Genomic DNA, 14,368 nt, shown 5'->3' with positions numbered 1-14,368 from the left:
ACAAAGAACAGCCTTAAGTCAGTGCAAACAAAGCATTCGTGCAAACATATATGTATGTATACATATTAATATCTAATATAAATATCCATTTTATAAGTATTATAGATATATTCATATTTTATATTTAAATTGGCAGTCAGTTGAGGTGAAATTCAAACCAGGGCTGCAGTAGCCACTTTGCAAAAAGTTGGCAGCTCTGCAGTGCACTGCCGCCAAACAGCTGTTCGTCAACAATCAACAAGCGAGAATGGCTGAAGAAATAAACATTAAAAGCGGCAAAGCTGATGCTGCTGCAAAAAAGAAATCCGATATATCAGCTTATACAAAGAGAACAGTGCTCGAGTTTCTCCAGCAAAATGGCTGCACTCACGCCAACCTGGAGACGGTGACACGTGCACGTCGTGGTAATACGCAAAAAATACTTGGTATGTGAGACAACTTTCAAAATAAGGATTTTTAATTAATATAAAGCAGATTTCTTTTGCAAGAGCTACGCGAATGCCGAGCAGGCTGTGAATCAAGACTATAACTCAGTGAGTCTCAACAACATCAATCATTGGCTGGAGTTGTTGAACAAATCGGAATTGTCAAATCTCTGTGAATACGAATCCGCCGCAGTCTTGAATGCCATTCGGCGTAATGAGCCGCAACCGGAGCCGGAACAACTGGAAGGCATCGATATGAGGCAAGTAAATTGAATACTTCATGAAACTGTACTAATATTTCTATACATTGCAGTGAGGCTTATACATTTCTGGAGAATGCTTTAACTGGACAGCCCCAAAAGACGTTAAGCGAGGCAACCGAAAAGTTTATGGCACGCGAAATTGAGGTGAGTTTGAACATTTCCAATTTGTGTATAAAGACTCTTGTTAACTGCCACTTTGTAGTTGCTTATTGCCGAGGCTAATACCGAGGAGTCGGACTCTTTGGCACGAGATATTGGACAACAATTGTCCACTCGCCAGGATTATAACTATGAGGCGGAACCACATCGATGCAGTTTAGATCCATTGTTTTTGAATGACAAAGAGCCATAGTAGTAAAATAAAATAGTTAAGACCCAAGCATAAATAGCTTTTAATTAATAAATGAATTAAAACTTGACTTCATTTCCACACATATTTATTAAACATTTAAATTCAATTGGTTTTGTTTATCGAGTTAAATTGTACGCGTACATTGTCAGTATCCTTAAACTGTAAACTGTTGAAAGTTGCTCAATCTGAGTGCTACTTAGATGGTAATGAGACTGCCTGCTGCATCTTGAATGTCTTGTCCGTTGTACGTATTTGTTTAGATATAATTACATACATAATCATAATCGTAAGTTTAAGTATTGTACTTTATACTTTAAGTGTGGTATAAACATTTTGTTAGCACATTCAAAATCTAAAAACAAAGGGCGGGGCACACAATTCTTTTGTTACTTGAAGTAGTTAGTGTATATGAAAGAGTATATAAGTATATATAGTTTAGTATCTATGTATATATCTATGAATTATTTTAATTTAATTTGGCTTTCTCATATTATTTTCTTTGTTTCTTTTTTATCTTTTTATTGTGCATGATTGTTTTCAAGATTTCTCGTTACCCAAGCAGGTTCCGCCAAATTGTATTGCATATAGCATAGACTAGAGTTAAGAGTAGAGTACAGTATTAGAATATAGAGTATAGAATTATGTTTAAAACTTTAACAGGCATTAAAAGAGTTTTGCGTGCTGCTTGGACTCTCATAGCATCACAATAGATCACAAGAGACAGAGTTGATTTGATACGCCTTTTGTTAATATACTTGTATAATATTTTTGGTTTTTTGTTTTTTTAAGGTGTCACACATACAAAAATTTGGGAATGATCATACATACATACAATCAGATTTACATACATATATAAATACCCATTTAATATTATCGTTTTGCTTGATTATAATAGTAATAATCATAATAATTAATAATCATTATTTAATTCTTCTTAAATGTTCAGTCCAGTTTGAGCTTTTGGTTTTCCCCTTTTTGTTATGTTTTCATGTGTTTTACATAAACATTAATTAAAATTAATTTAATCTAATATTTATATGTTTAAACTCTAGATATTTAATAATTATAAATAATAGCGATATGCCTCATCATTGACCCCAAATACAACAAAACACAAACCATACCATTTAAGTACTAATATCGAACTCAATTCAAAGCTGGAACTCAGACATGATGCAGTTTGATTGTTTGCTGGATTAATCTTATTCATTAGGAAAAACATAATTAACAGACATGATGTGAAAATAACAATGACAACAACAACAACGTAAATTCGTCATTAGATTATAAAACTCAATACATAAAGTAAGAGCGTCAGTAGAATTTTGATTGTCCCGTTCGTATTGTTCTGCTGGATATTACACAGAGCACAGATCATACGAGTATGTAACTGTATCTTAGGTTTCAGTTAGGAGGTATAGGAGAAGTTCTCTTTTGTGTATACATATATATATTTTTATATAAATTCATAATTAGAGTTGACTAAGCTAAAACTACTACAACAATAATAATTGTTTAAATTGCTGTCAATAGTATATTCATTTGTTTTTCTTTTTTTAATCTTTTTAAGAGTTTTGGGTTTTCCACATACATAAGTATTTAACGATTTGCTTCAGATTAATCATGATATTTCTCAATATATCAAATATATTCATTTTCTTTCTCATAAGTATTATTCAAACTATGCAAATTGACTTTAGACTCGACGAACTCTCATTCCAGTTGGAAGTTGTTTTTGGCCATTTAAGGACTCGGAGATTGTGAATCGTTTATAACTGTGTGTGTATTCACCTTAGTAGTAGTTTTCTAAACCATTTTGTATTTGTTGTGAGACTTTAATTGGGGCATAGTTGTTGTTGTATATACGAGTAGTTAGCTATGTGTTCTATTATGACATCAAAAATATTGTGTTTACTATGATTCCGATAACAAGAATATTTTAATAGTATATGATATATTATTATATTTATATTTGATTGCTTCCTTGGGCCAAATTATTTGTATTATGCTCTGTTCTAGGTACGCTCTAGGTACATGATTTCATTCGTATATATGTATGTATGTATGCATGTAAGGAATATAAATATCGAATTCTTAATGCTTGCTTCCAAATGTTTTGCAACAGACAAGAATTAAATTTTAGGAGCCTACTTTTAGGATGATTGCATATTTGCTAGTCAAGGCGATAAATTTGCGCAAAAAGTGTTGCATACTTTTAGGGTCGCCCTTTATTTAACCAAACTGGACTCATGGAAGGTGCATTGCAACGGTATTCCGGTGTTCTATGTGTAAGCTACGAGTAGATATGTATGTAGTATGCATGTATGTGTGTGTTTCGCTGTTTAAATAATTCGAAAAATATTACTGTCATCATTAGGATTATATAATTTTATTCTATGTGTACTATATTTAAATACGTGTTGTATAACTGATTGCATTTTGCATCTGAATGATTGAGGTGATCCGTCTAATGGCATAAGTGAGTGTATGCTGTTGTCGTTCGTGGTCTGTGTTTGACACAATTTTCTTCTTTTCTTTTCTTTTGTTTTTGTTTTCTAATTACATTTAAATAGTTTTAATATGTATGTTTTTTGCTGCGATTAATTGTTGCTCAGATGACATCAAATTTGTTGCCTAATAACATTCAGAGTTCATTGAAATATCGTATATGTTTTGTCTGTGAGTTTACAATGTTTTTGTTGTTCCGTGTGTATATATAATTATCTGTATACATATAGCGCTAATATAATTTGATTACTGGTGTTTCATTAATGGACCGAAATTGCATTTAAAAATATATATTTTTGTTATATGCTTTCTTTCATTCATTCATTCTTGCTTTCTTTTATATAGAAATTGTTCTTTTAATTACGTCCGGAGAATAGTTGATACTGTAATAGAGTTGTTGCAAAATAATTAGGCCATCAATTTTGGATATTTCTTACGATCTTCAATAATAATCTATAGAGAATGTTAAATTTTAACTACGTTTACGGGGGGGAATATATTTGTATTTTGATTTTTACTATTACTGTCGAGAATAATATTGTACTTAAGTATGCTCGCACACCGATTATATAAAACATATACAATTAATATGGATCACAACGAAGGAGCCAGATTTACGAATATAATTAGAGAGGAAACTGAGGGATATACACATGATTAAAGTACTAATATAGCATAATAAAAGGACAACAACCAACGATATTCGGGATGTTTACATACTTGTTACATGGTTTGCATATTTTTATTGAGGAAATTAATGGGTTTGGTTTTTTTTTATGTTTTACTAGGTACAAAGTCATGCACACATTTTATTGTACGACTACAAATCTCGAGGTTCCTTGGATACGGGATCTGCTGGCGGAAACTACACATCGATAATTAAGTTATTTACGGTTATTATTATGGGAGGGACTTGTGTGAGTGTGCGTGTGCGTGTGTGTGTAGCATGTCTACAAAACTACTACTAAGGTACAACTGTTTTAAGGGGGGGAGTGAATGTAAGTTTTGGGTGGTGTTGTGTATGTATCTTTGTAATCCTTGACTTACAGCAATCTTATAATTTATTCATAAATATACATATGTATGTGTATGTATAGGTAAAAGTAGATACTTTACTCTTCTCGTTTCAATGTATAATCAACGCATCTTTATATACTATATATGTATCTTTTTTGAACTCTTAAGGCACATTTCGAAGTTTAAATATATGTATAACTTACAATAACAATGGTAGATGTGTAAGTACGGCAAAATAAATGGAAATATCAATAGAAATGGAAAAGAATAACAAATGAAATAGCTAAGCAAACACACACACTTAATGATAGGGAGAGAGCGGGGGCCATACGAGTGGAGGACTATTGAAATGTTTAAGGGGCTTCACAACACGCAAAAAATAAAAGAAGTCGAAAAATAAAGGAAAAATAGAAAAGAAAAATCAAGCACAAAGGCAGCCAAAAGCAACTTCATTATCCGCATTATTATCATTAAATACGTAGAACTAACATTAAGTATACGAGTATATGTAAATAGTTAATACGAGTACGATACATAAAAAGCAATTACGACGTACAATAAATTCGCAATGACTTAATTGTAAATTGAGTTGAGTAGAAATACAAATGCATATCAACATCGGTAGTCAGTTTATATAAGTTTAGTTAGGGTTTTATGTTTAGTTTAAGTATTTCTTTTTTTTTTTAGTTAGTTATAGTTTAGTAGCGCCTTAGCATTAAGGCATTACGCCTTCAGTGTCAGTCATTCAAAATACGAGTATATAGAGAGTTCCGTGTACTACATATGATTATGTACATGAATAGTTTATGATCTCATTTCGATATTTCCCGTTCTTCGGCGCTTCGAAATTGTTTTTTTTATATCTCATTTATTATCGCTGCAGTAGTTGTATTTCCAGATATATGTATTTATCATATATTTATATTCTTGTGCAATCAGATGGGCAGAAAGTAAAATGGCAAGTCAAGTAAGTTCTCAATACAGACAAATTACATTTATGTGTGTTATGAAGCATCTCTTGTTTTTCTTCTTTCTTCTTTTTGTATTCATGGACAATCACAAAAGATGCATGACATGACAACTGAGAGAGATATAATCGAATATATACAAAAGAATCTGTGAGCATGCATTTAGTGTGTCGGTTTATCAAGCAATCGCAATTTGGAATCGAATCAAAAATCTCTCATAATTTTAATTGTAATTTGTTCACAGTTATCACAGTACTCCGCTTGAGCACTTGGTACAGCCCTATAATAATATCTTAACATTTCTCGAAGCATATCACTTTCTCTATTCCAAATACGATCACTGACAAAACTGATTGTTTTCATATATATAAAATTTCGATATGTATTTAAAACTCTTCTCAAAGTAAATTGAAATAAGTTTGTAGATTAAGAATTCATTTCGAATAGGGAATAAAATACATAGCGTGTAGTTGAAAGCAAGCGAAATTCATGCAAACACAATTGAAAGCTGAAACTTAACGCAACAATTTTGTTATGATAATTCAAATTGAAATTATTATACATATTTACATGTTGATTATGTACCAATCCACATCTTACATATTATCGCTTGCTGGGAACAAAAATGCATCGATTGTCACAACGGTCAGCTTAGTAAATTACGGCTAAAGTGTATTTGTTAAATCAATCAACAATCAAAATCAAAAAGAGTCTACTGTATGTGCTTAACTAATTAACTAATTAATTAATTAATTAATTGTCGATTTCGGCTTACATACTGCTTAACTGATAATATCAATTCATTTTGATGCGACAATGATAAGGAGTTTAAATAAAACTAACATCACGTTTGCATGGACTACATTAACTAGCATAAGGTACGCGGGGATTTTCAATTTAAATATATATTCATTATAATCCACACACAGCATATGCCTGTGTGTGTGTGTGTCTCTCTCTACGTTTGTGTGAGTGTGCTGAAAGGGAGAGGGTGGGGGGACTCTCAATTGTAATGCCTAATTGAAATCAACAATACACGCGCACAATTTTAATTAGAGGGCCCCGAACGAATTGACATTCATTTTCATTCACTTCTCCAGAATAATGTTTATTCAAATTTCAATGTGTGATTACGTGTGTATTTGAGTGGAGGTGTGTGTGTGTATTTTATCTTTTTTTTGCTGTTGCAATTTTTGAATTTTTAACGAGTTTGGCATTGTTTTTTGCAATTTGCATATTAATTTTACGGTTACGAGTGGTAAAACACAAATGGATTTTACGCAGCAACAACTCATAAGTAGGTACAATAATAATACTATTGATAATGATAATGAAAACGGTAATGAAAATGATAATGAGATGCAGCGAATAATGACAATGACAATGACAATGACAATGACAATGACAATGACAATGACAATGACAATGACAATGACAATGACAATGACAATGACAATGACATGACAATGACAATGACAATGACAATGACAATGACAATGACAATGACAATGACAATGACAATGACAATGACAATGACAATGACAATGACAATGACAATGACAATGACAATGACAATGACAATGACAATGACAATGACAATGACAATGACAATGACAATGACAATGACAATGACAATGACAATGACAATGACAATGACAATGACAATGACAATGACATGACAATGACAATGACAATGACAATGACAATGACAATGACAATGACAATGACAATGACAATGACAATGACAATGACAATGACAATGACAATGACAATGACAATGACAATGACAATGACAATGACAATGACAATGACAATGACAATGACAATGACAATGACAATGACAATGACAATGACAATGACAATGACAATGACAATGACAATGACAATGACAATGACAATGACAATGACAATGACAATGACAATGACAATGACAATGACAATGACAATGACAATGACAATGACAATGACAATGACAATGACAATGACAATGACAATGACAATGACAATGACAATGACAATGACAATGACAATGACAATGACAATGACAATGACAATGACAATGACAATGACAATGACAATGACAATGACAATGACAATGACAATGACAATGACAATGACAATGACAATGACAATGACAATGACAATGACAATGACAATGACAATGACAATGACAATGACAATGACAATGACAATGACAATGACAATGACAATGACAATGACAATGACAATGACAATGACAATGACAATGACAATGACAATGACAATGACAATGACAATGACAATGACAATGACAATGACAATGACAATGACAATGACAATGACAATGACAATGACAATGACAATGACAATGACAATGACAATGACAATGACAATGACAATGACAATGACAATGACAATGACAATGACAATGACAATGACAATGACAATGACAATGACAATGACAATGACAATGACAATGACAATGACAATGACAATGACAATGACAATGACAATGACAATGACAATGACAATGACAATGACAATGACAATGACAATGACAATGACAATGACAATGACAATGACAATGACAATGACAATGACAATGACAATGACAATGACAATGACAATGACAATGACAATGACAATGACAATGACAATGACAATGACAATGACAAAATGGATGCTAATGCGAATTATAATATTTAATAACAATCAATATTCTACCAAGTACATAATATAACAATCATAAGAGTAAGTATAATAGGTTCGATAAATCTAAGTATCTATGTATATATAGTATAATAAATAACTTTCATTAAGATTTATCAGATATGTATCCAATGCGACATTTACATTTATTGCACATTTACGAATGCGTATTATAATTAATTAAGAAAATTGTAAAACAATATTTGTATTGCACATTTCTCGAATGTGTTTTGGTTAGTTTTGTTAATTTGTAGTACGTACGTATGTCTAAATTATAGTTTAGGTTATAAGTACATGTATTGTATATATCGTATATATAACATATATATAGATAGTATTATTATTTGCATCATTTTACCCTCTGCCCCTTTTGCATACAACTTTCTTTCATTCAAATTTCATTTTCAATTCAATTCATTGTAATTTTGTTCTCTCATTGTTTTGCTCATTAGTTTGTCATTTTCGCATTTAAGTTTTACAACCAATTTTCGAATTGTTCCTTTCGGATTTCTAAAATTTTGGCGCATTGAGATTGAGATTCATGTTGCGTTGCAGCGCCTTGTAGCGCACATTGTTGTAGTTGTAGTTGTAACCGGTGTAATTGTAATTTTCATGGCCGTAATCAGCTGGAGCTTGCGCCTCGCCGATTTCGTTCAGATTATATTATTGACTGAATGTGATATTGAGTGACGGACACTTTCGGACGTTGTTGTTGTTGCGCGTACCATTGACCCGCAATAGCGGCACCGGACTAACCGTGCCGGATACGGAAGTTAATTGTCTTACCATGCCGGATCCCAACTGTTGCAATATTCCCGAACCGGAGCCGAGCGGACCCGATGACAGCACCGTCGATGTCCTTCGCGACCTTATCGACTGCATGCTCGACGACAGTAGAAATGGAACGCTGCTCGATGTGTTGGGCATGGAGCCACCCTGTTTTTGGGAGTATAATAGAGGAGATTTCTTTGGAAGATTAGTCAAGGCTTGTCACCATGGGCGCTTAAGTTATCTGCGAGCTGTGCAATCAGATTAATAGTAATTAAGAGTAGTTTAGTAGTTATTTGTGCTTCAAAATACATACGAGTACTATGTACAAAATGTGTTGACGTGTTGAGTGTGCCTAGGAAGCAGCTGGAGCTTTATTTTCTTTGTTGAATGATATATATATTATAGTACAGGATATGTGATTATGCAACAAACTGACCAACTGACAAACCAACAAACAAACAAACGAACTGACAAACCAACAAACAAAAATCGAAAGAAAATCGAGCTTAAATCGAAACCCAATCAAACTTGTTTATTTAAGTAAATGCTCTTTTTTGTCGAAGCACAAACATTGTAATACAAATATACAAGTAAACGAGTATAAAGATAAATATATGAATAACAAGTGAATAGTATACAGGTATATAGGATATGATTTAATCGAGTACTCGCATGAAAACCAATTGCAACGCGCAACGAACAGAATTTCTCGGGCTCGAAATGAATACAAATTACATTAACATAAAAATTTAACATCATCACATACACTTGACTGTCTGAACGAATGCGTGTGTGTGTGTGTGTGAGTGTGCGTGACTGCGAGTGTGTGTGTGTGTGAATATGTGAATAGTTGATAGCAGAGGGCAGAGCGAAAAGTCAAATAAAATTCAATTGAAAAATTCGAAATAATGAAACGTGTACTCACGATCATGCTCCGTGCAAGCTGCAAATTTGTATTAATTTATTCGGTGTTTTTTTTTTTTTTTAAGTATATTTGTTTGTTTATTTTGGTACATGAAATGGAAAAACGAAAAAAAAAACACACACATGATGATAAATACAGCATATATGCATAGAAATGTTGATGTGTTTAGTGTGAGATTTGTAGTTGTTGTATGGGGAGGAATCCACAGCGTGAGATGCGCGCTTATCGAAAGAGAGAGAGTTTGTCAGTAACAAGAATAAAAGAAGCACATCACATTAGAAAATACACTCAACGTTTATGTGTTTAACTTAGTCGCTGTGTCGATGTGTGTATACGAGTATGTGTGTGTAGATTGTCTTACAAGTATTTTATTGGTCAGAATGACAACGCAACAGGACTAAAAGTACAGAAAACAAACACAAAATCATAACAACAACTGAGTACGATCGGGACATTTAATGAAACAGTTTTTGATAGTTATTTTCTTTAGTGTAAGTGTTTTTATAGTATATCAATATGCACATTTATGTCTCTTCTTGAATCGAGCAGCCTTCGCAATTTGACACCGAGTTGATTATATTTTAACAAAATTCCATTTAATAGTTATTAAAGAAACAAATGCATTCGATTTTATTCGTTGTATAAACTGCAGTCAGCAACACCATTAAAATACAGAAGAAATTCGATAAGTTTTTTTACAGCAATTGGTAATTAATTTCGGTTTTAAATTACACATTGATAGAATTAAAGCCAGCGATGTTGTTTTTTGTTTTTGTTTGTTGTTGTCCTGGGGCACAATCTTCAGCAAATGGAAATACGCATTCAAATTTATTTATTGACCTTTACTTACAGCTTCTTGGCAAAATGAAAATGTGTCAGACACAAGTCGCAACAGGCATTACTTCTTAGAATATACACAACAACACATACAAAAACAAAGTAAAATCGAAATAACAGACGTAATTTTAGTTCTTTTTTTACATCAATCGAACAATAGAATTCAACGGTTTCAATGTACACGGCATTAGCATAAGCTGCCAGTTTTCTTTTTCAGAGAGAGAGAGATGGGTAAATGGGCCTGGGGCAATACCTTGGGAACAGCTTCTTGAATACTGTACAAAAATGTAAAATAAAGACAGTTGCAAATGAGTTAAAGTTTCATACAGTAAAAAGAATATGGAACGAAAAAAAACAGAATATACTTTGTGGCAAGTTTCCAATGCAGGCAGCACAGAATTCAAGTACAAGTACAAGTAAGACTCAATATTTAGTTAGGCAACAAGTAAAGTTCAACTTTAAATTCAAATTCATATTCAAAACCGAGTTGCAAGTTGCGGTTGCACATTCTCAAACAGCGAGATACACATAGATACTGTGAGACAGAGAGAGAGAGGGATAGAGTAAGACAGAAAGAGAGAGAGAGAGCATAAAGATAGAGATAACAAGTTCCAACGAGAGAGAGAGAGCGAGCATGACTTCCGGCCGCCGCCATATTTGGAGGCCACACGCAAAAACCGTAGCATACATTTCAGAGCTGACTAAATACTTTTTGGTAGCAGCAGAACACGCATGTTTCTCTCTAGTATACACGTGGGTGTATGTCAGTGTGCAAATGTGTGTGTGTGTGTGTGTGTATTTGATAGTTTCACATTGTGTGCGTGGGTGGATGTTAGTTTAGTTTTTGAGTTTCGAATTTGAGTTGGTGTTGTGCAAAAGTTGTCTGCTCCAACGAGAACGACAAAAATGAACAACAACATCAATGATAAGATAACAACAGTTATAACAAACACCACAAGACAAGTTCAATATCGTTGCTCTCTCTGCTCATGAGATGGATGCTGAATATATTTATTTTTTTTGACCTAAGCACACAGCGTGTTCTTGTTGTTGTTGTTCAAAATCAATTTCTATATTGCAAATTCGCTTTTTTTGATTTATATATTTTTATTTTTTTGTTTTATTTTTTACACTTACAACATAGGCTGAGGTGGAGGGCACCGATAGACTCGATCCAGAGCTACCGCGAGCGCCGTACTAAAGTTTTGTGATTAATGTGTGTGATTTTTATTAAGAAAGCGAATGCAAATTTTTGTAGAGACACAACGAAGGCGACGACGAAGGCGATGGCGATAACATATTGTTTTTGTTTATATATCAAATTTTATTATTTGTTTTATTTTGTGTTGAGACGAGCGAATGGACGGGCGGGAAAGTGAAGATAAGATAAAAGAGTGTTGTGTTAGAGCGTTTTGATAATTTTCGTTTCATTTCGTATTCTTTTTTTTATTGTTTTGATCATTTGCGGGAAATGAGCTGATCATAAATTGAAAGTAAAAAGATAGCTTTAAATCGAAACAATAATTAAACATTGAACTGCATGTTTATTGTTCATGTTGTACGCAATGTTTTAGCAGCTTTGTTTTGGTTATATATATATTATATTGTATATTAAGTAGGAGTAGCTGTAGCTGTAGCTGTATTTGTTGTTAACTGTTGATACGCTAAATGCTACTCACTAGGCGCTATGGTTAAATGCAATTTGTTGAAAGTAAAACTCTATTACACATGTGAAAAAATGTAATAAATAACTGAGAACTGAGAACTGCGAACCAAATGCAATTGAATTCTTTTGTCACACAAAAAAATTATGAAATATATAAATTAAAAAGCCTTTGTGACTGCGAAGAGTCAACCGGAAAAAAAGGGATAAGAGGCACAGCAAAAAACTCAACTGAATGGTTAATGAAGCAACCACAAACAGAATGGCGTTGGCCAAATACATAAATAATAAACCAAAAGCAAACACAAATGAAATATTGAAGCAAATGAAGAGAATGTAAAAAACTTGACAAAAGAACGAAAAAGAAAAACAGGCACAAAACAACTTACAGTTGGTGGTGACAAATTGATGGTGGAGCCGCGTCGCTCTTGGGGTCCAATGCTCGAGTGTCGACGGGTGGGGAGACCGCTGCCCGGCGTGCCGCCCGGCGAGGAGGCGCACGAGGGTGCGATGCGTATCTTTGGTGTCATCAGCGTGTTGTCCGAGAGCCGTCGATTGGGAAACACATTGCCGACGCGCAGGAAATTGCTATCCGGCGACGATGGCGAGCAGCCAAACCACCAGCCACCCAGCATGCCCGAACCTAAAATCACACAAAATGCACATCAATTTAAAGCACACACCTCCACATAGAAAATACAATTACAATTACAATTGACACGAAACATGGTCTCTGTGGCCAGCTAATTAGGTCTAATAATGTGCAACGTTGCGAAACCTAAAACCCCAAAAACAGCTCATTTTGCCATCCTTGCAACCTTGCAACCTTAACCTCATGCCGCACGTTGCCTGCCTTGTGTGTTGCGTGTTGCTTGCATGCTGTCACTGTCAAGGACACGCACGTATTTCGCACAATCTGCGGTTGCAACTGCGGCTGCTGCATATGACTCTTTGACTCCCCTCCTCTCCTGCTCCCCTTCTTCCCATTTTGTGCCTCTACCTGAAGCCTTGCGCAGCTGCGATATGCAGCAACAGATGCATTTTGTGGCAATTTGCGTCGAAAGTTATTAACTTGAACATATGCACACTGAACTCCAACTCACTTCAACGCAATGCATTGCATCGATATTCGAGCTGGGGGTTTAACCTTTATTTTATAACCATTTCGTATAAAATTTAATTAAATACAATTGCAATTCGCTTCATTACACGATTGATGGATCAATCAAATGCGCAAAAAAATATATAATATTATATTGCGTATATGTTATTAAAAAAATATTAAATAAATCCTACGCATTTGCCAAGCTTTTCTTTAAGCTTAAAGTCATTTTTTGCGACTTGCTTTTTCACAGTTTTTTGTATGAACAAGAAAAACTTTGGCAGAAACTGATGCTTTTTATCTGTAACTTGATTTTGGATTATTTATAATTTAATAAATTGTAATTATATCTCTTATAAATATTGTGTTTTACTTTTTTTCAAATGTATGCATTACAAGTTTAATACTTAATTTATTTTCTCGTTTATCAAACGGTTTGTTTCTTGCATATCTCTTTATATTCAACAATTTTAAATTACGCACTAAATAATATTTTATTCTATAACTTGACTTTCTAATCTCTATATTTTTATAAACTTTATTTCTTTATATTTCTTAGTAATATTGTGTTCTCCATTACAAATGTACTACTTAATTTTTTTTTTAATAAAGAAAGTGTTGCTGTTTATTCCATATATCCATTCAACTATTATAAATTCAACAATTTAAATGTTAAATTAAGCATTGAAAAATATTATGTTCTTTAACTTGACTATAATTCTATATATTTCTAATTAATATTATGTTTTCCTTTTTTCAAATAAATGCTTCACAAGTTTACAACTTTATTTCTTTTCTTTAATACAACCTTTTTGGGTGCTTCAACTGACTTTAGTATATATCTCTAAA

General features: G+C 33.2%; 2 protein-coding genes across 8 annotated transcripts in view; one reads left to right on the top strand and one right to left on the bottom strand.

Annotated features, from left to right (window-relative positions):
- Positions 1-197: 197 nt before the first annotated feature.
- Positions 198-1,078, top strand: LOC117569311 (uncharacterized). Its single transcript, XM_034250424.2, has 4 exons — positions 198-425; positions 475-685; positions 739-832; positions 891-1,078. Exons 1-4 carry the CDS (start codon positions 248-250, stop codon positions 1,038-1,040), a joined length of 633 nt encoding a protein of 210 aa, XP_034106315.1. The 5' UTR covers positions 198-247; the 3' UTR covers positions 1,041-1,078.
- Positions 1,079-3,437: 2,359 nt separating this feature from the next.
- Positions 3,438-14,368, bottom strand: part of LOC117569315 (SCY1-like protein 2) — a 29,904-nt gene continuing 18,973 nt past the window's right edge. The window contains exons 16-19 of one of the 7 annotated variants that reach the window (XM_034250433.2): positions 12,807-13,060; positions 11,892-11,951; positions 9,008-9,187; positions 3,438-3,931 (exon numbers count right to left, since the gene is read on the bottom strand). In XM_034250433.2, the coding sequence (XP_034106324.1) occupies positions 3,905-3,931; positions 9,008-9,187; positions 11,892-11,951; positions 12,807-13,060 (521 nt within the window). In that variant the 3' untranslated portion in view covers positions 3,438-3,904. Of the gene's footprint in view, positions 3,932-8,274; positions 9,188-9,917; positions 9,936-11,891; positions 11,952-12,806; positions 13,061-14,368 lie in introns of those variants that run through there. The other 6 variants (XM_034250434.2, XM_052006183.1, XM_034250428.2 and 3 more) reach the window with 6 other exon arrangements.

This window comes from Drosophila albomicans, chromosome 3 (genome assembly GCF_009650485.2).
Source record: "Drosophila albomicans strain 15112-1751.03 chromosome 3, ASM965048v2, whole genome shotgun sequence".
NCBI classification, from domain to species: domain Eukaryota; kingdom Metazoa; phylum Arthropoda; class Insecta; order Diptera; family Drosophilidae; genus Drosophila; species Drosophila albomicans.
This window is presented reverse-complemented; position numbering and strand designations above follow the sequence as displayed.

Coding starts and splice junctions, on each gene's coding strand:
- LOC117569311 (XM_034250424.2), top strand. CDS start 248: ATGGCTGAAGAAATAAACATTAAAAGCGGCAAAGCTGATGCTGCTGCA. Junction 426..474: donor TAATACGCAAAAAATACTTG/GTATGTGAGACA, acceptor AATATAAAGCAG/ATTTCTTTTGCAAGAGCTAC. Junction 833..890: donor TTATGGCACGCGAAATTGAG/GTGAGTTTGAAC, acceptor GCCACTTTGTAG/TTGCTTATTGCCGAGGCTAA.